Source organism: Xenopus laevis, chromosome 6S (genome assembly GCF_017654675.1).
Source record: "Xenopus laevis strain J_2021 chromosome 6S, Xenopus_laevis_v10.1, whole genome shotgun sequence".
In the NCBI taxonomy this organism is placed as follows: domain Eukaryota; kingdom Metazoa; phylum Chordata; class Amphibia; order Anura; family Pipidae; genus Xenopus; species Xenopus laevis.
In genome coordinates, this window is record NC_054382.1 from 81,190,852 (window position 1) to 81,211,876 (window position 21,025).

The 21,025-nt window shown below is 38.5% G+C and overlaps 1 protein-coding gene across 1 annotated transcript in view; it reads left to right on the top strand.

Moving 5' to 3' along the window:
* Nucleotides 1-21,025, top strand: part of cdkal1.S (CDK5 regulatory subunit associated protein 1-like 1 S homeolog) — a 553,340-nt gene that overhangs the window by 316,467 nt on the left and 215,848 nt on the right. The window contains 1 exon segment of the mRNA NM_001091487.1: nt 6,751-6,917. Within this exon segment, the coding sequence (NP_001084956.1) occupies nt 6,751-6,917 (167 nt within the window).

The following is a 21,025-nucleotide window of genomic DNA, read 5'->3' on the forward strand; positions in this document are numbered from 1 at the left end:
TCTGATCACTTTGTTTTTCGAAGTGAAACTGCGGAAAACTACTATGGCGAATTACATTCTAACCGGTGGAAGGTAGTTCGGGGAGATTAGTCGCTCTGAAGAATAGGAGATTTGTTGCCAGTCTGCCGCGGGTTATGCCCATTTGGCCAATCCTATAATGAGTCTGGGTACATACATTGACTACTTACCAATGACTTCAGTTAGAATCATATGATTATTCAGTTAGCCGGTATTTATTACTATTAACCCATATGTATAAAGTGCTTGCTTACTGTATGATAGATTTATTCTTTGCACTCAGCCCAATGCAATTTTGTAAACTATAGAAAATAAGCCCCGGTGAGTATTGAACTCTATGAAGAGGTAGAAGAATGTACACATTCAGGATGCAGGGATTGCTGCTGCAGATGGGGGAATCAAGGGTCTGGACAAGGGGAAGTGGCAGAAAAAGGTACAGTGCCTGGTGCCCCCTCCACCTTTGCGCCCTTGGCACGTGCCTTTTCTGCCTACCTCTAGTTCCAGTCCTGATTTTGTAAGGCAGCGTAATATCCAGAAGAATTTTGTATACAGGTATGGGACTTGTTATACCTTTCATTTTCCAGATAAGGGATCTTTACATAATGTGAATTTATAGGAGTTCCATATCCACTTTCTGGATAAGGAGTTTCCAGATAACAGACAATATATTATTTTAAAAAGAGGGATAAAACCATTCCTTTGACTTGCTTTTCTATCCGCAATGTGTTTTACTTGTAATAAATTTATTTTTGTTTGCTACCAGAAATTCATCAAGGCATATAACTATCTTTTTGGGCAATCTTTCAGCAAAGTGTACAAGGCAGGCAACTATTGTTTCCATTGGGTTTGCTGTATGTAATTCATATCCAATCACTCCCCAGAGATTCACTTTCCTAGTCTCCAGCTGCAATCCCCTCAAGCCAGGTCCAATAGCTCCAATGGTATTCCTAAATGCACCCTGGGGAAGCCTGTAGTATTGCTTATTGCATCCAGCCACAGGGGAAAGCACGTCAGACCTGAGGTGCTATTTTTATATATTTGGTTTGTCAAACTTTTGTCTGCTTCAGGGAAAAAAGGTAGTTTCTTAAAAAAAAAAAAAAAAATTGGAAATGAAGGAAACATTATGAAAAATATGTTCATATGCAATAGGAAATATTTGTAGCTTGTGGATTCCTTGAAGAATAAAAAAATGCCTTTCCAAGATTAACAAAATACATGTGCTGATCTTGACATTAAACTGCACAATAAGATATAAAATGGAATTCATTTCACAAAGCTCCCCTGTCTTTTCAGCCATAAAAAAAACCTGAAGTTCATCTAGTGATTTTTTCTAAAGGCCAGTACCATGGAGTTGGCATGGCAGCCTTAGATTGATTGTCCTTGAGACTGCAGGCAATTTTTGAAAAACATTTATGTCAGGCCTCCCCTTGCCAGATGGTCTTTAAGATTTCAGGAGGAGATGTATTTCAGTGGTCTCGGCTGTTCTTAAAGCTGCCAAAATATGTCTCAGATGGAAAAAGGAATAGCATTGAGGTTGATATTGATAATAGAGTGAGGGCAAGAGAAAAGGTCAGTTCTAAGAACCTGAAGCTGAGACAACCTGTAGAGAGTTAGTGTTCTAGAATAAACAACTATGCACACTATTTAACCCACTGCTTATATTTATTAAATGTGAAGACCTTGTAAATAGAGTTAGGATTGCATAAAATATAATTCCTTAAAGGTATATAGCAATAAAGCCAATGGAAATAGTATGGAAAGCAGTATAATAATTGTATAAAATATATAAAGATGTCATAAAGTGGTACACACAAACTATGTTCTCTATTAATTACTTAGGATTACTTAGGTGGGTAAACCTTATTTTTTTTTCTGGAGGTACAGGTACAAAAACATTGAAAACTAAATCCATCCTTTAGTATGTTACAGCTGCCTAAAACTGCAGAATAGTGATGTTCTGACATTTTCCTAATTGGAGCTGCTTTTATATACAGAGTTTTTAATTTTTTAAAGTGGCCAGTGGTGCCTTTGCTATTGTGCTGGTCTTCTATGAACATATTACTTGGGACTCCATTGTCTGTAATGACAGTAGATGAAAGATAAAAGGGGGGCCTTTGACTTTGGTTAGTTTGTTAAGGGGAAGAAAGTAATAGGCAAATCTTTATACCATGGTCTTATTACTCTACTGGGGGACTTGATTTTAAATGCACTACAAACTTAAAATGCTAATAGTTGTATGTCTGTTGGCTGGGGCTTAAGGGCCCTTACTCACGGGCGTTTGAAGTTGCGCTCTCCTGCGTTCCGGTTTCATGTGTTCAGCCGCAGGGGAGCGCAGGAGTAGACACGCTGAATTCTTTTCAATGGGGCTCTACTCACACAGATGCATGTAAGCACCGAGCGCAGGTTGGGAAGCAGAATGTTTCATTTTACCTGCGTTTGGCACTTACATGCATCTGTGTGAGTACAGCCCCATTGAAAAGAATTCAGCATGTCTACGCCTGCGCTCCCCTGCGGCTGAACGCATACAACTGGAACGCAGGGGAGCGCAGCTTCAAACGCCTGTGAATAAGGGCCCTAAAAGCTCCCTGCTTTCTCACTAGAGCTCCTGAGCTAAGGGTAAATGCACTGTTGGTCTTACTACTCAGTCACTTTCTTTGCTGAGGGACTTGATTTTAAATGCACTACATACTTAGAATGCTAATGGATAGTGTAGGACTCATGTACAGTGAGGGGCCCTTGATGTGGCATGTGAGCTTACATATTTTGGCCAAAGTGTGATACCAACTAACATTTTTTGTAATAATTATTTTTTAAGGCAAACCGTGCGCTGGCAATTGTTTATAGCAGCTGGTCAACGCCACAGCATGGGTTAAACCGAGCCCTGGTGATTTTTCTCTGTTTCATGTACAAACTTTCTAATGTGCATTTTGTATGATAAAGTAACCTCTGGCATGTTCTGCCTTTTCCCTTTATATATAAAGTGTTTTTCTCCACATAGGTCAACTAATGGGTTTTTTTTTTTTTTACTTTCAAAAGGAAGATGATCTCATGATCTAAGTGTTTAGCCTTGAGTAAAACACTTTTGCTTACAATACAATTTACAGTTGTAGCTAAGCATTCATTCAGGCATGTGAGGGTCCTGGCTGTTACCTTTATCATGGAAGGCCACAAGCTGCGGAAATGTATTTAGTAAGATAATTAACTAATACATCATTCCATTGTATACATCTGTATGTATAATATGTGTAGAGACATACTGAATAAACAATACAGATACATACTTAGATACGCATGTGAGTTATTTGCTTGCTCTGTTACAGTAGTGGTCCTGCGGACCTACTCTTTACAAATCAAATGGATACACATCAGTTGTGCAGGCCAGTGTTTTCAACTGTTTTCTATGGGGATTAATTCTACTAATTAATTGGTAGAATCAGCATCACAACACAAATGTTGGTACAGAACCAAGAATGAACCTTGCTTGAATGACCATTTCCCATTGCAGGGAAAGTTTATTTATTGTATTCAGTGGGATCACTGGGAAAAATATTGTTTCTTTTATCTGGGCTACTACAAATTGTAATTAAACATAAAAGCAAGCACTTATACATTGTTTTGCTAAAATCTATTGATCTATTACTTTATGGCATTATATGTCTTTGAAATGTCTTTTTTTGTGATAATTTTCCTTTAAAACATTTTTCACAAGAGATCATTTCATGCCAGAAAAAAAATCTGTATAAACCAAGTATAAAATACACTTACATATATACATACTTGATCGTAATTTTGTACAAGTATGTAATTTCAGTGCTGTGGAAATTTGCACACATGAATAACAACTGTACTAATGAGAACAAAGTTGCTCATTAAACTAAGTGCCTCGTTTTCTGAATAAGAGCCGCATAGTAAAGGGAGCATTATTCAGATTGTGAATTTAAATTTTAAAGAAATTTTAAAAAAATGTACTCCATTTTCCCAGCCAAAGCCCTGATCTCAGCCCGATTGAAAAGCTATGGCCGTATTTAACAGCTCATCATCCAACACATCTGAATAACCTCCAGCTAATCGTTGCAGTATCAATCAATTTTTGCTTGTGATTCTGTGGGTTGTCTGTCTATGCAAACAGCACATTTATATTTTTTTTTGCCTTCACATTTTAAATAGAAAAGGGAATTTTTGAGTTCCATTAATATAGGGTACTTATGTCTACCTATTCCGCAGCAAGAGTTTTAATGCATTAAAATCATCACATAATAAAATGTCATTGTAGGATATGTTGTTTGGGTAAATAGGATGTGGGTGGGAATACTTGTGTTAGCTACTGTCTGCTGCAGATACCGAGCACCAGTTGTAATACAGGACAATTAATGTCTTTATTTTTGGAAGACCTATATAAAATGTTACTTTTCCGAACTGATTGCCTTTTAAAAAAAAAATAATTTCCCTTCTCTGTCTTATTATCAATGCAATGTGCAGCTGGTGGCACTCGCCGGAATGATTCAGTCTAATAGGGAAAATCTTTTTTTATGCTAAAGAACTCTTGATATAGAAATGTTTCTGAAACCCTGCAAACTGAAGGCATACTTCCTCCGAGAGCAAAAGCGGAGTGTTATCAAGCTGGTTTCCATTCACTGCACTCATTCAGCATTACAAAAGGGGAACTGTGATGGTTTATGGGTAGTGTGTTTGTATACAAGGCTGGACAGGTATAGAAAGTCCATTCATCTTTAAGAGGCTTCTTAAAACCATGAAACCATGGGTTTCCATTCTTTTTCAGACATCTGCTTTATTGGAGATTTTTCTTTATGTACCGAGAACCAGACCCAGACTTTTTAGGAATGGAAACGTGATTGTTGAGCATACAGTAGGTAGCCACTCTCTCTTTCTCACTCACGGTACCTCTGCTTACAGGTGTACAACTTTTATGTGAATAAAAATCCATTTGCAATTAAGTAGACAATTGTTTGAGACACCCCAGGAAAATTAAGGAGCAAGATTCTAATCTGATTGTGGTTTTTAATTCCTGGAAAATAGATTTGTGCAAATGACTTCAGCAGCCAGGAGGGTAGTAATGCATCTGAAATCTAACACTTATTCCAGCATTAGTATTAATCTACATATACCATCACTCCAAATAAAGGCTTGATCCAGAAAAGCATGTTCAGTAGCATGAACAGTCATACAGATATGAATCAAACTTAGTGGGTAAATACTCTCCCCACATATTAAGACATTAGAATTTGAATGATGCTATCATAGAGAAGGGTTGCTCTGACATTGTGTGTGTCTTTATCACCCTCTTTAATATTTTCTATGTTAGTGTTTCTTTCACTTTAATCTTTCTTATGATGTATGTTATTTTGTTGCTCACCTTGATCTTTTAACAATGGCCTATGCCAGCTTTACCTACTTCAATCCTTTTTTGTGTAGGAGAGTGAGATATTTCGGCTGAAATACATTATTAAATCAATAGTGTTTTTTTGTAAGCGTTGTTAGTGCTTCATTATAGGATTTTCCCAACCCGCCCGCCAGCCACTTGCCCTCCCTCCACCCGCGGCCGCTCGATCCCTGACTTCCGGGTCCCATTTATAGACCGGCCTCGCCATTGACGTCACAAAAGGGCCGGGGTGCACAGGTGTTCATCTATAAAAGTTCAACCCGGAAGTCAGAAGCCGGCATTTGTAAGGAAAAGGGGGTGCGAGGTTGGCCTGAACCAGCCTGACCCGCGGGTAAACCTGCTGGTATCAGGCCTACCTGCACATCACTAATGCCTTATTTCTGTTCTATAGTTAGTGGGGATATTTGTGTTTCTGAAATCACAGATTTGTTTTGGGCTGTTGTTGACTTTGATATTAGTTACCTGCTCTTTGGATAACTTTTGGTAAGCCAATTGCTGACATGACTCACTAAGGAGCAATGGAAGTGACCAATTCCCATTGTAAGCACAAAGCAACCAAGCTTCTGAAGGGCTCCTTAGTAAGTCCAATCAGGAATTTTGGATTGTTGCTGTTCTGAAAATTAGGGTTTTGAAATTAGAACTTTACCAACAGGAAGTTACCAGGATCTTTAGGACAACATAAGAGTGATTTTTTTCCACCTGTTTTTTTATCCCTTTAAAAAAAACATTACTAGTACTATTACTATACCTTTTATACCTGGGATACCTTTTAGCACAGAAGCAAAAGTGTGTGCTAATAGGGCTAATACACAAGTAGGAGTTGAGAGATGGGCTACTTCTAGTTACACAAGTGGATGTGCTACAACATTAGGGTTGCTTCTTGTTGTGAAGTCTTGTAATGATGGCAGTGCATTCAATTGCTTACATATTTTTTCTTGTAGCGGGAGCTGACATGTGGCTGCTAAGGATACTTGTATTCCCTGACTGAAGTTTGCATTGCAGAGTACATAGATGAAAGTGACTGCTCTCAATTAGCCTTGAAAGGGATGCTGTTTAAGATGCTGTATGCTGGTCATGAACAGTGAATATAAATCTCCTCTCAGAACACGGTGATAATTTACCGCATTGTTACCGTACTCTGGTGTTCATAAAATGAACTTAATAACCCACTGCTCCCCAAGGGATAAGCTTCCTTGTATTCCCTTCAATATACAATTGAATGTCCACAGCCAATGCATAATAGCCCTGTGCAATACTGAATTAAAAAGGAACAGCTGTATGATAAAATTAAAAAAAAAATTGAACTAATTATCTCCTTGGTTTATTCACAGAGGGTGTCTGCGAGATCTGGCTGACCAGCGAAGACACTGGAGCTTATGGCAGAGACATTGGGACAGATCTCCCAACGCTCTTATGGAAGCTGGTTGAAGTTATCCCTGAGGGCGCCATGCTGAGGCTAGGCATGACCAACCCCCCTTATATATTAGAGCACCTGGAGGTAAGAATATATAGATCCATTCCATAGACTACTTGACAGTTTTGACCTATTGTTTCATTGATAATTACTTAATATTTTATTTTAAATCAATGAATATGGGATTGTTTCATAAATTTTACCTAAAACCGGCAACCCTCCAGCTGTGACTAAACTACAATTCCCAGTTGTTTCCTACATTTGTTACTTAGCAGATACTAGGGGTTGTTGTCCATGTACAGCTGAAATGTTGCTGCATCAGGAACCTTGCTATAAGGTATCTCCATGGACCGACAAACATGTATATTTAACGCACAATAATGTGTTGATGCTTCACGGCTCATAGTTTTTTTTTTATAAATATTTTTTTTCTGTGTAGTGGCTATTTGTTTTAGATTAGACACTATGAGTAACATTTATCAAGGGTCGAGTTTTTTAGGGTAAGGTCAGACGAGGAGATTCGGGGAGATTTTGTCGCCTGGCGACTTATCGCCACGTCTTTTGCGCGACTTTCTCCCCGAACTGGGGGAGATAGTCGCGCAAAAGACGTGGCGATAAGTCGCCAGGCGACAAAATCTCCCCGAATCTCCTCGTCTGGCCTTACCCTTAAACTCCTCTGAACTCCCATAAATTTGAAATTCGACCAATCAAAATTTATTATTAAAATCATCGTCGGACGATTTGAAACAACCCGAAAACCCGAATTCGATCAAACTCTATTTAAACAAACTTGGATGTCAGGAAGGCTGCAAATATCTCCAAATTGATCCCCGTGCCTCTCCTATTGACTCAAAACAGCAATTCAGCAGGTTTTAGGTGGCGTATAGTCAAATTCTTAAAGGGCCAGAGTATGATAAATCTCGAAAATCTAATTTTTTTTAAAAAAACTCGAATCGAATTTAGAAAAATCCATAGTTGAATTTGAGAGTTTTGACCATAAAAAAATTTGAGAAATGGAATTTTTAATTTGACCCTTGATAAATCTGCCCCTTAAAGAATATATAACCTCTCACAGGATTGTTGAAAGAATTAAGTATCATCATTGGTTTTGGAGGCAAGAAGTTGTGTTGAAAATGTGTTTTCGGAAAACATAGCAGAAACAGCAACAACCTATATTGAGATTCTGGTGCCTTAAGAATATGCCACACTTTTACCTTTGCTTCATTGCCATCTAGGAAGCTGGCACTCATGTGGAAGGAACTCTTTATAGTACCTTGGAGAACTAGCTTCTGTTTTATGGTTTTTATTTGTTTTTCTTCCCTTAACTATTATCAGAATGTGCACAATTTGTGCTAGGGACATGCTAACTTCCCTCCTCCCCAGATGTTCCATGCTCCTGCCTGCCTATCCCAGATATATAGCTAGAGGAATGGCAGGATCTTGAACTGTTCTTGCTGCACTCGTGACTGTGGTTGCTGGATAAGCTTTATGTGGGTTTGCTGTAAGCTCTTTCATTTCTAATGGCTACAGGTTTTTAAAGGAAGTCTCTTACTGGGTGTCTGGTGTTGGTTAAAAACTATATATATATATATATATATATATATATATATATATATATATATATATATATATATATATATATATAATATCAAAACAGGGGGGTTGTGGGAGCACTCTAAAGGCTTTAAAGTATATATATATAAGTATAATAAATGCTATTGCATATGTACCCAAAACAGGGGTTATTTTGTTACAAAATTATGATCATAAAATTGATAAGCCACCATACCACGTCAAGGTAAACCCCGAATGTGAAAAAACAGCGTTCAACGGACATTGATTACAGGTAATGCTAAAATGCACATAAAATATAAAACAAGTTAGGGACCGCCATTCGGGGTTTACCTTGACGTGGTATGGTGGCTTATCAATTTTATGATCATAACTTTGTAACAAAATAACCCCTGTTTTGGGTACATATGCAATAGCATTTATTATACTTATATATATATACTTTAAAGCCTTTAGAGTGCTCCCACAACCCCCCTGTTTTGATAATATATATATATATATATATATATATATATATATATATATATATATATATATATATATATATATATATATATATATATATATATATAGTCAAACACAAGAGTCCTCTGCACTCAACTCATTATCAATATATTTAAGACAGCGACATTTTGTGCATACTGCTACTAAAAAATGCCTTACCCTTTAAACAAAACAGGGATTGTTTGTCCATGTATTGCAATATATTTAAGCTGGCCAACTACGTCAAAATCATCCCATATCTGGCCAGTCCTACGCTTAATTTTCATCTGATTCATTAAGAATTCTATTGCTTCATTATACATTTTACAAAGGGACTAAGTTTTACCTGCAACTTACTTGCTGCTTTCAAAGTAAAACTCCCAAACTTGGCTGCCCTTTTATTAGACACCAGTGGGATCACCTGACTATAGCTGGGAAGGGTGGGAGCTACAACATGGAGCTGGTCACTGCTCCTGTATTACTATAACAGTATATATATATATATATATATATATATATATATATATATATATATATATATATATATATATATATATATATATATATATATATATATATATATATATATTTACTACTGGGAGCACTTATCCGGACATCCTATGTCTATGAAGCTCTGAATTACATGAAGGTAATTTCTCATAGAGTCAAATTTAAGCAAAAACCCCAGGTCCCAAACATTGACCTAAAAACCCCAGGTCCCAAACATAAGGGACCATTACAGCTCTGGGTTCTCCTGTTCCTGTATTTCAGGACCCCCTAACTGTGGAAATAGGTGTCCTAACCCCAGCAGGTTCTTCACATGACACACGGTTGAGATAGGCCTAGGTTTGCCACCCACCCAGTTTGAACCTGGTTTTCAGAAGGTCTGCCCAGATCAAAAGTACCTGCCCAGTTTTCCAAATTAGGAAAACTGAGCAGGATTCTCCTAGATTGACTCATAGCCCCATCCTGTGATGTCACCAGCTGTACCCCATGATGTCACCGCCGCCCCCCTGCCTGGACTTCACTGTCTGGAAAGGTGGCAACTTTGCTTTGTAGCAACTCTGTATTGTACTCGGGGCATATGCAAGTATTTTTCTTCCATAGTTTACAGATTAAGAACAGCTACCAGTTACATGTTGTACAACGTTTCCTATTTAATATATTAACTGTCCAGGAAACAACACTAGAAACTGTTTCCCGTTTTTATCAAATGGAAGATTGTGAGCCAACCACCGGGTATACCAACCCAACATATATCACTGAACAGCCTGTAGGATTTAGGGTACTCTTTAAATATATATTTGGCCAAAGCTTATGGTGGCAATAAACAAGTTTTTTACCATAATACTAGAAAACAGAGGGCTCTGTTTATGCTTAGAATGTGATAAAAAAGCAGCAGTGGGTATCTTATGCCTACTTTTTTTCTAGGTTTTGGACATTTGTAATGTTAAGTACCTTTTCCTGTTGTCTTCATAGGTAATTGTATCTCACAGCTCAATGTGGCTAAAGGTAGTTATTGTTCAACAGGCCTTTCATGGCTGTCATCTGAGAGTGCATTGTAGTAGAAGGGTAGGCAGTCATTGCTGATTTACTGCCAACAAACCTATTATTACAGAAGGTGCATGCAGGCCTATGTAATCATATAGTTCATTGTAAGTTCTGACCATTTGTATACCAAGTCTTCCTGCAAATGCAGGGGTTGAGTAATGTTTTGCTTATGTCCACAACATGTAAAGTTTTACCACATTTGCTTTAGGTTAACTCTCTGAGATAGAAAGTAACCCTGTAAAGGGGGCACTGCCCAAATGGAGACCCACGGGGAGAATGCAGCCATCAAAGTGTTTTATTTATTTATTTTTGCTCCATCGTGCCCAAGGGCTCGATATGCATTGAATGGGGTTCTAATGTACAGTGCCAACAGCTCGGTCTTGGAACATATTCAAAATAAATGCAAATTGAGTTTCAAGAGTTTGTTAGAGGTCCCAATCTAGAAGTGATCACTATCCATATAATTGTAGAACTTTTCTTTCTTTCTGAAAGTGTAACAGTCTGCCCATGTCTCCCTCATTTCTTCTGTCATGTGTCCCAGACAGGCCATGTACTTATGTCACATAGTAGAGATGTTCCAGGTCAGGGCGATTTCACATTAAAGTGACTTTTTAAATCACAGAACCATTTAAAAGTTTAAGGTTCTAATTAAGTGTTTAAAATTGGGTGATATTACAAAAGTGAAACAAAACTAGCCATTAACATCAGGGACACGAGGTGGATTGTTTCATAAAGAAAAGGTCACACATGGCAAAATTATAATTAACCTAGAGACTGGAAAGTCTATGGAAACTATTTCCCTCTAATTGTGGCTGACCTTGTTGGGGTTAATGTATCCCACGCAGTGCCCAGTGGTAGATCTCCATTTCATTTAGAAACAGTCCATCCTGACGGGTCACTAGGGAGTGCTGGAAAGTGATGTAGCCTAGCCTTATTTCACTTGTGTTTGTCTTGGAGCACCAACACTTTCCACAAACTGGTCGTCCCCACCCGCTCTGCCGCTTCTGAAATATATGTTATTCTATTAGATTTGCTGATATCAGTGCTGGCAACTAGACTCCTGATGACGGTGCAGCTGAGCTGCTCTTCTGTCCGACTGGGTTTTGCAATATGTTTCTGGGTCGTCTGCCATCATCACTGTCTGGCTGCTGCTTCTATAGTCAACCTGGTGTGCAGCTTCATGGAACCTTTTCAGTGATACGTGTGAACAGTGTATAGATCTCTGATATAGAACTATAGTATCCTGGCAGCTGTTTGTTGAACTGGCCTGTGTAGAGATATCCAGCATCAGTGGTGTTTACTAGATATTACTGGTCCCCACAGCAAACTATTTTAGGCCTCTGTTTTACCAATATTTATCGAAATGAAGAGGTATAGGGGCCCCTATACCTCTTGGGCCCCCCTGCAGCCACAGGTTCTGCTTCCTTTACAGTTACGTCTCTCACCAGCATGTCATAGATGTTACATTTTTGGCCTAGTGGATATGGATTTATATTCTTGTTCTGTGCCAACCAGTTTCACACCCACCATGTAGGTCCTGAGGATGGCTCAAAAAAATGAGCGTTTGGAAACTGGTAACACTTCACCTTTGCTGCAAATTGGTATTATAGGGATCTGGGTGAAGACCTTAAGGGTGGCTTACAGGCAGCAAATAAAGACTGGTACATTTTCTTGGTCCGGTCACCACAATGGTACTCTGTGTGTCACACACGGCATATTTAGCTCAGGCAAAAATAAAATGACCAATTCCAACGGCTTTTTCCAGATATCCAAAAAATAGCTGTGCCCTATTGTATTTGAATGTTTAAGAGGATGTTGCTGAATCAGTAAAGAGAGAGAGAGAAATTCACCAGCACACGACTTCTTTTTGCAGGGCCCTTGCCATTTAATAATACAGAAATGTACGTTTCAGGGCCAAGCACCTTTATCAGGCATGTTGGATAAAGTGGCGTGGCCCCAAAACTTGCACTTCTGCATTATTAAACAGCAAGGGCCCTGCAAAAAGAAGTCATGTGCTGGTGAATTTCGCTCTTTTTGGAGGTCGCCGAACCCTCTATCATCATGCACCAAGCTAATTATACTGGGTAAATTAAGGGTGTGTGGTTACTCCACACGTTCCTGATGAATAAATAAACCTAAAAGCCACATAGACATAGTAGGAGCATCTGATAGACATGACTATTTTAGAATTCTCATTTTTGCCTGTGCCTTTATTTCCCATTTCGGCACGACACAGCTAATAACTGCCCACCACAATAGACTTGGAGGGTTTCAGAATGTTCTTTGGTATTTAAAAAAATCCAGGGATATGGTTTCAATTGGAAGTGATTAAAAAAAACAGTATTAGTGCTAGTGTCTGGGGCCTGTCATCCATTTTATGTTATAGGGCCAATGTGCATTTTGTGTTTCTACACAGTCACTTGCATAAAAGGGGATTTCAGTCTTATGAATACGGAGTGTGCTGGGGAGTTCTGTGAGTTGTAGTTCTGCAATAGCTGCAGCACCAAAAGCAGTGTGTGTCTTATCATTCATGTTGAAAATGTTCTAGCTCTAAAATGGTAATGTAATTTGCTAGGGACATCAGTGGTTATTCACAGGATTCCATATTATCCAACCCAAAGCACTTTGCACCTGGCAGATGTTGAATTTAAGGGCTCCAAATAAGTAGCCTTTCATGTCAAGATAGAACTGATTGAACATTAAACCATCTGTAGCGCATTCCGTATTCACGGTAATAAGTGGCATGCAAGTTGTAAGAAGAAAATGGTATTTGTTTATTTTCTCAGATGTGCTGTGTACCTAAGTATATATTAGTGGCTCATGGCTAAAGACTTGCTCTTACCTGGAGCATCAGGACATTGAGATGTTGTTCTTTTTATTAGTTCTTTCTGGGATATGGAAGTAAGTATTTTCTTGTATATAGAATATACCAGTCTTTTGTATTAACTGTTTATCTCAGTGGCTTCTTTAGGGGGGAATTATGAAAGGGAAACAAACAGATCTTCCAACAAACAGAAGCCAAGTAAGGCTGAGTATCAATGGGCCGACATTAGCTGATGAATTGTCCCCTCCAGGCTACCAGACTTCTATCAAACAGCTTTAGAATTCCCATTGAGCAAGGCCACCACTATGATCCAGTTGCTGCCCCATCCTCTTCATTTTCCCAGCTTTAGAGAATAGACGGGGGCCAGAGCACTGTTGGAAGGCTGTGGGCTCCCCACTTGACAGAAAGAAAATCAGGGGCACACAGTCTGTGAACTTTCAGCTGCTGCTTTATCTTCTTCCTCATTATTATTGTTATACTGTGAATTGTTCAGTGTATAAACATCTGATAGGGCTGAAACTTTGTTATTGTAATGAAAGTAACATTGCTGTTATTGTACAGTTATGGGACCTATTATAGGGAAACCGTTTATCCAGAACAATCCAAATACTGACAATGGCAAATGTTTCAATGTTTCTAAAAATAGCACCTTTCGCAAATAGTCAGCGTACGCTGTAGGTTTCTTCTTTAAATGTGTTTCATTAGATTTTGGCTCAATACCCTTGTCCAGAAAACCCCTGGGACCTAATCATTCCAGATAAAAGATCCCATACCTTAAATAAGCAAAATTATGGTGTACATATTATACTTTTCCATGGACGTTATTAGGTTAACCAGTCCCCTCAGAGGCTGTAGGGCTAAGGGTAATTGCCCCCCTCTCTCCCATGTTTGTTGGCTGATCTACACATGCTTACAAATGGAAAACACATGGGTGTGCTTTGTTCACTTATAAATCAGGTTCTAGCATTTCCCAAGCCAGACTCTGTAGCACTACACATACAGGACCGTGCAGCATTTAATTTCAGCTGCTTTTTAATAAAGGATCTCAGTGTTAAATGAATGTTAATCCTGCTGAGTTGTTCTTTACACTGTGCAGCACTTAGTCACTCGTATTTTGGAACCATAAATGTTACATAAAATCTACAAAGGCTTATTAACACATCAGTCATTTTGAAAACTCATACAACAGCGATACACTAGAAAGCAGTAAGTTCTATGTACTGTATCACTGGCAATATTAAAGGAGAAGGAAAGGTTAAAACTAAGTAAGCTTTATCAGAAAGGTCTATATAAATACACCAGTCAACCCTCAAAGTAATGTTGCTCTGAGTCCTCTGCCAAAAGAAACACCTCATTTCTTTCCTTCTATTGTGTACTCATAGGCTTCTGTATAAGACTTCCTGTTTTCAGTTTAAAGCTCCAGGGCTTTGGCTTGAGCATGCTCAGTTTGCTTCTCTCCTTCTCTTTTTTACCTCCTCCCCTCCCTGCTGTAATCTGAGCCCAGAGCTATGAGAAAGCAGGGAGCGACTCAGGCAGGAAGTGATGTCACACCAAGCTAATATGGCAGCTGCTATCCTAAGCAAACAAAGAGTTTCTAGAGCGGTTTACTCAGGTATGGTAAACCATTCTACAAAATAAATATAGCATTCTAGCTTGCACTATTGTGGCTAATCTATTGACTAAATAAACTGCCTCTATAGCTTTTCTTCTCCTTTAAATGAATGTTATTGGCTTCTGACCCAACAGAACCAATATTGAGTGCCCAGTTTAATACTCATTGGGTAATGAGCCATTGGAAGTGCTAAACCAACAGAGTGCCTGATAATTCTGGTGAAGCAGTCAATTACCAGGAACGATTCTGTTTGGTATTCGGCCGAATCCTGTGAGCAGGATTCAGAATTTGGCCAAACCTTGATTAGCAGGTTTTGGTGCATCCCTAATAAATATCATATCTGTTTTATGTATAATACTCTGAATGCACAAAAGAAGTTAAACACAGTCCAAGTTACATGTATAATTCTTTTGGAATACATGCCGTGATAAATATAGTGGCAAATTCATGTATAATTTCCCCAGAATACATGGCATGAAAAATGCAGTGTCAACTTCATTGGTGTTGGCTTGGGAAGGCATAGCCGGGCTAGTCAATAAAATCATCATATTGTACATTTTTAAAAGTGCGATATATAGTCGATTTTAATTCACGGTTGTCAATGAGTATGAGCTTTGGCCATGGCAACTAGGGGGGGACTAAGGAACTGCACATGAACAGGTAGAGAAAATGCTTGGGTATGAATGGGTTTCACCAAAGGGAAAGATTGCACTGTAACTCACACTGTGTCTCATTCATAGATACTCAACTGCACAAAATTAAAAAAAATGCTATTTAGCCCCAGTGTATCTAACTTGTATGATGGTGCTTGGAAATCTAATTTCAGTGCATCTGCAGCCAATTTCAGTTCATGGAATGTGGAAGCTTTTTCTGAGGAGGGCATGAAGTATCAAGGAAAATACAGAGGCAATTAAACCTGCTTCCTGTAGGTTTAATAAGGACTTCAAAAACAGGCATCTTGCTGACACCCTCGAATCATTGTATGCAGAATTCCATTTATGGTGCAAATAATGCCAGGCAATTGAGTAAATAAGTCCATATTATAACAGTCTGGCTCATATTTTCAGTTTTGTTAATAACCAAATGGGAGATGCCGTTGCGTGTTATTTCTGTTCTTCATGGTAATGAAAGCTCCTACAGGCTCAGTCCATGCTGCTACAGGAGCCGTACATGGCCCATATGCATACAATCCTTTGTTGTGTTTGATTGATGGACTGTCTCATCCACTCTCCGTTTCTGCATCATCTACATAATCTACAGCAAAGCTCCCCTGCTTCATTAGACCTTGCAGCACTGCTGAAAAAAAAAGAATATATTTTGGAGATAATTCTTTCATATCGTCCTCATATCACCGAATGGAAATGAAACCTAATGAATTCTACTACGGTCTAATAAAATTGGACAGATGTTCTTAGTTACACATGTGCACTACACCAAGAGCGAGCGCACATTGAGTTCTTTCAGCTTGGTTACTGTGGTGCTGCGACTGGCAGATTGTTCTTATTTATTTAAGGATGTTCTTTATCCCAGCCTACCAAGGATTTGTTCAAATGAGAAAAAAAGCCTTGACAGGCTTACAGTGCTCACTTATAGAAACCCTACTAGCCAGGTTTTAGCATCACAATTGTTTAGTCTATATTGCTAAATGTAGGGTGACTTTTTTTCATATGCTAGTACTCTGGTATGATGCACTGATATTTTTAAACCTCACATTTTACTATTGCTATCCACCAAAAATATGTTTATTTAATTCTCTTTTATGTAGGAATAGATTGCTTTCTGCCCTTCCCTGTAGTATTTCCACTTGGTCAAATGGCCTTTTTCTCTAAAGGATTGGGATCCGTAACCCAGGAGTCCGTTATCCAGAAAGCTCTGAATTACGTGAATCTGAATTGCCATCTCCAATAGACTCCATTTTATCCAGATAATTTACATTTTTAAAAAGGATTTCCTTTTTCTCTGTAATAAGTATACAGTACCTTGTACTTGATCGCGACTAAGATATAATGAATAGTGATGGCCGAATATGTGCAAAATAGCGAAAGAAAATGCATAACGGCGAAGTTTTTCGAAACTTATTGAAGTCAATAGGCGTCAATCATTTTTGTCACAAGCGTCAATTTTTATACGCGTGACTACTTTGTCCAAATGCATTAAAATTTAGTCAACGGACGTCCAAATAATTTTGATGCACGCAAATTTTTCACTGGCAAATTCTCATCGTGAATCCATGCTTCCCAAATAAATTCCCCCATAACTCACATCCATAATAGACCAAACTCCCTCTCAAGAGGAACTTAGATTGTAGGCTCTAGTGGTGCAGCCAGGAGGCAGGAAAGTAGTGCCTAGATCCTTGGGCCAGAACCTGGAGCTTGGAGAAGGAGAGCTGCTCTGGGAAAAGCCAGAAGGTAATTTTTGCTTGTAACCAGGGCTTTTTACTACTAGCTCAAAACACAGAACGTGATGACACCGCCCCACACCATAAGACAAATTAAAACAACCTGTATTTTTATAGGATTTTTTATACCCATTTTTTTTATACCCATAATCACAGCTGGCAGTGACACCTTAGGGGGCCCTTCTCCAAAATCATACAATTAGGGAGTTATTTATTAAAGTCCGAATGCCAAGTATGAAATCCAAATTTTTCGTAGAAAAACAACCTCAAAATTTTCAGAAACCTAAACCCCGAGGGTGTTAAAAGTCTGAAGAAAAAAAGTACTCCATCTCAGATCTGCTGAGTTCATGTAAAAGTCAATGAGAGAAGTCCCGAAGATAATCTTGAATAGCGCTGGGTTTCGTGCACTTATCTGAAGATTTCATAGTTTTTGGGCTTCATTTGTATGATTGGAATTTTTCACTTTTTTTCGAGTTTTTTTTCCAGCACAGGAAATTTTCGGAAAAATCTATTATAGATAAGGGCAAAAACCCGTGCAGATTTGGTTGCGACTAGCTTTCAGAAAATTCAGATATTTTCGGATTTTGATGAATAACCCCCTTAGTGCTTGTTTTCTAACACAAAGCCGAGTGGTTCACCTCTCCAGTAGGGATGGGGAAACTCAGCTGCGTGGTCATGTCACGCTGAAGGTTCCTTTAAACTGTTCTGGCCGCGGCACACAATGTAGTCAGCAAGACATTATGACAACCATGGATCCAAATTGCTCCAGTTAACCACCATAAATATTCATAAACTTAATTATATGCACTTTAAAAATTCTCCTAACTTACCCTTTATACATGAGGTCCCCAATTTGAAACTTTTCAGGGGCAGGGGTAAACACATGAAATACACAGAAATGTTTTAACAATTTTCTGTGAGATCTTAGAAGATGTGGGGGCACATTACATGTACATTTAACAAGGGTCGAATATCGAGGGTTAATAAACCCTCGAATTCGACCCACGAATTTAAATCCTTCGAATTTGAATATCAAATTTGAAGGATTTAGCGCAAATCGTAAAAATTGTTTGATTTGAATGATTTTAAGCGATCGAAGGATTTTTCTTCGATCAAAAAAAGGTTAGAAAAGTGATGGGGAAGGTCCCCATAGGCTAACATTGTACCTCGGTAGGTTTAAACTGCCGAAGTATGTACTCAAAGTTTTTTTTAAAGAGACCGTACTTCGACTATCGAATGATCGAATAGTCGAAAGATTTTGTTTGAATCGTTCGAATCAAAGTCAAAGGTCGTAGTAGCCTATTTGATGGTCGAAGTACCCAAAAAAATACTTCGAAATTCAACATTTTTTTTTCATTCGAATCCTTCACTCGAGCTTAGTAAATGTGCCCCTGGGTGTCAAGGTATTGTGTGTGTGTGTGGTGTGCCTAGAACATCATCTCTTCTTTATTACTTGAACAACATGCTGAACTCTATTAAACTGTTGCTGATATTCTGCTAATGCCGCTGAGAAATGAATCAACATATGTAGCACATTGTAACAGTTCAGAGAGTCGGCAACCAGACTTCCCGAACTGCTGCTGGGAAACAATAAAGGGAGAAAAATGGAAATAAATTGGCCTTCACAATTGAAAAACAGTAAATTAATTGAAAGCAGTTTGAAAAAGTCATTATTGAACCAAACCTTGAATTAACAGAGAAGATGCACATACTTAGAAAACAAATATCTACCTTTATACAAATACTGTTTATTTAATAGAAATATTCAGTCCATTCACGTTGTTCACTGACAAGGTATGATTTCCTGTATATTTATGTGGGTTTCTTACCTGCACTAATATATTTCACAGCAAGCCATAAAACACCTCTGCATTGCTGGATTATGCTAACCAATGTGTATATGACAGGCTTGAAGTGTAAATTACCAATATCTGCCGATGCAGCATTCAGATAAACTTTTCTATCCTAAGAAATAATTCTCCGGATATGTCTTCTTAAGATGTTGCTGGTCACTGGGATTAAATGCATGTATTAGGGCAGAGACACACGGTCAGATTCAGCGAGATTAGTCACCCGGCGACAAATCTCCTCTTCTTCGGGGCGACTAATCTCCCCGAACTGCCTTTCCCTGCCAAATACTTTTATTGTGTGTGAGTGGCTTTTATATTACATTTTCCCGATATTTATAACCTTATATTACACATATTTCATAACTGTAATGTAAATGTATGGTTATTGATTTTTTTTCACCCAATGCTCAACAAACCTTTCCTACTATTAACCTAGTATTTTCTAATAAACTACTCCTCCAGAACTTTGGGGCAAATTCACAAAAGGCGCATTTTTGCCTGCAAAGTCTTCACCACACTTTGCTCCACTTCAGCAGGTGCAAATTCACTACCACTACGCTAATACACTAAAATGCAAAGTTGAGTCTCTACAGCCGAACGCTGGCAAACCTTCACTAGTGTAAATTCATCAGCGCAAGCATTTCCTTGTGAATTTTCACATCCAATTCTGCCTAGTGAAACTTCGTTAAGACACTTACGCTTAGGTCAATTTGAATAGGGCACGTACATATAGGTCATATACATGTTGTTATTAGAGATGTTGGTGCAAAGGCTTGAAGTGGCCACTTTGGAAGCAACAAAAAGAGATCCTCTAATGCCTTAGACATTAAAACAAATGTGGCATGCCCCTCCAATGGTTAAAAAAATGTTCAAACAAAATTTTTTAATATGTACAATTTTTATAGACTTTAAAATATGAAAAAACAACAGTTTTTTTTTTATAAATGTTATGACTCTTCAGTAAACAGGGTATAATGTCACTGACATAGGATTGAGGAGGCTGTAGCTTCATCTTATCAGTTTGCCAGGTCTAAGGTCTAAGGTGGCGAAGGAAACTCTGGTGAAAAGAGGCAACGTTCTGTAAAATTGTATTGTAGTGTACTGTCAATTTGCAGAGTAAATATTGTTCGCCTGAGCAGAAATTTGCCCGGCAATAGGGCGCAAAACTTTGTTAGCGATATACTCTTTCGCTTGCGAATTGTCCCCTACGCTGTTCCTGCAGATGATATTTCTGGCGAATTTTCACTAGCGACGGCCACTTTGCCCTTTCGTAAATCTGCCCCATTATCTTCTCAATAAACCATACACATTTTTTCTGGCTAGCTGGTTAAATTGCCTTTTTTTCTTCACCATAATGTAATATTTTTCCAGCTTCTTCTATTTTCTTCAAGCTTATTTCTTGGAAGTTGTCATTGTATTTGCTTGAATTTCAGTTAATATAGATATAAAAAGTTGTCGGGTTTAAACTCATATTTAACTGGTTAATTGAGATTAATTTGTTATTATTGTAATAAAAACACACTTGATGTAACTGAAGAGTGTGACAGTAGCAGCAGTTGAGCGCGCTTGGTTGGTTGTTTGATGTAAGGGAAGTGGTTATGGCCGTACACCAGTGCACCGGGACTGAATGAGAGCTGATGATTAAACTCCTCTGTAACTTCAGGAAAGGTGAGGTCCGATGTGACTGCTGTGCTGGGATTCCTGTTTACAGTTTAACATTGAAGTAAAAGTTTCCATTTATACCTCTGTGTCTCTGAGCTTTAAAAGAGTCAACCCTATCCTATTAATGTCTGGGTTTTTCAAAGAGGAAAACCCTTCCAAACATATGTTCCCTGTTTGTGTTGACAGTGTCATTTAGGCTAACGTTTGTGGTATCTCCGTGGCTAGGCCATCTGAGGGAGC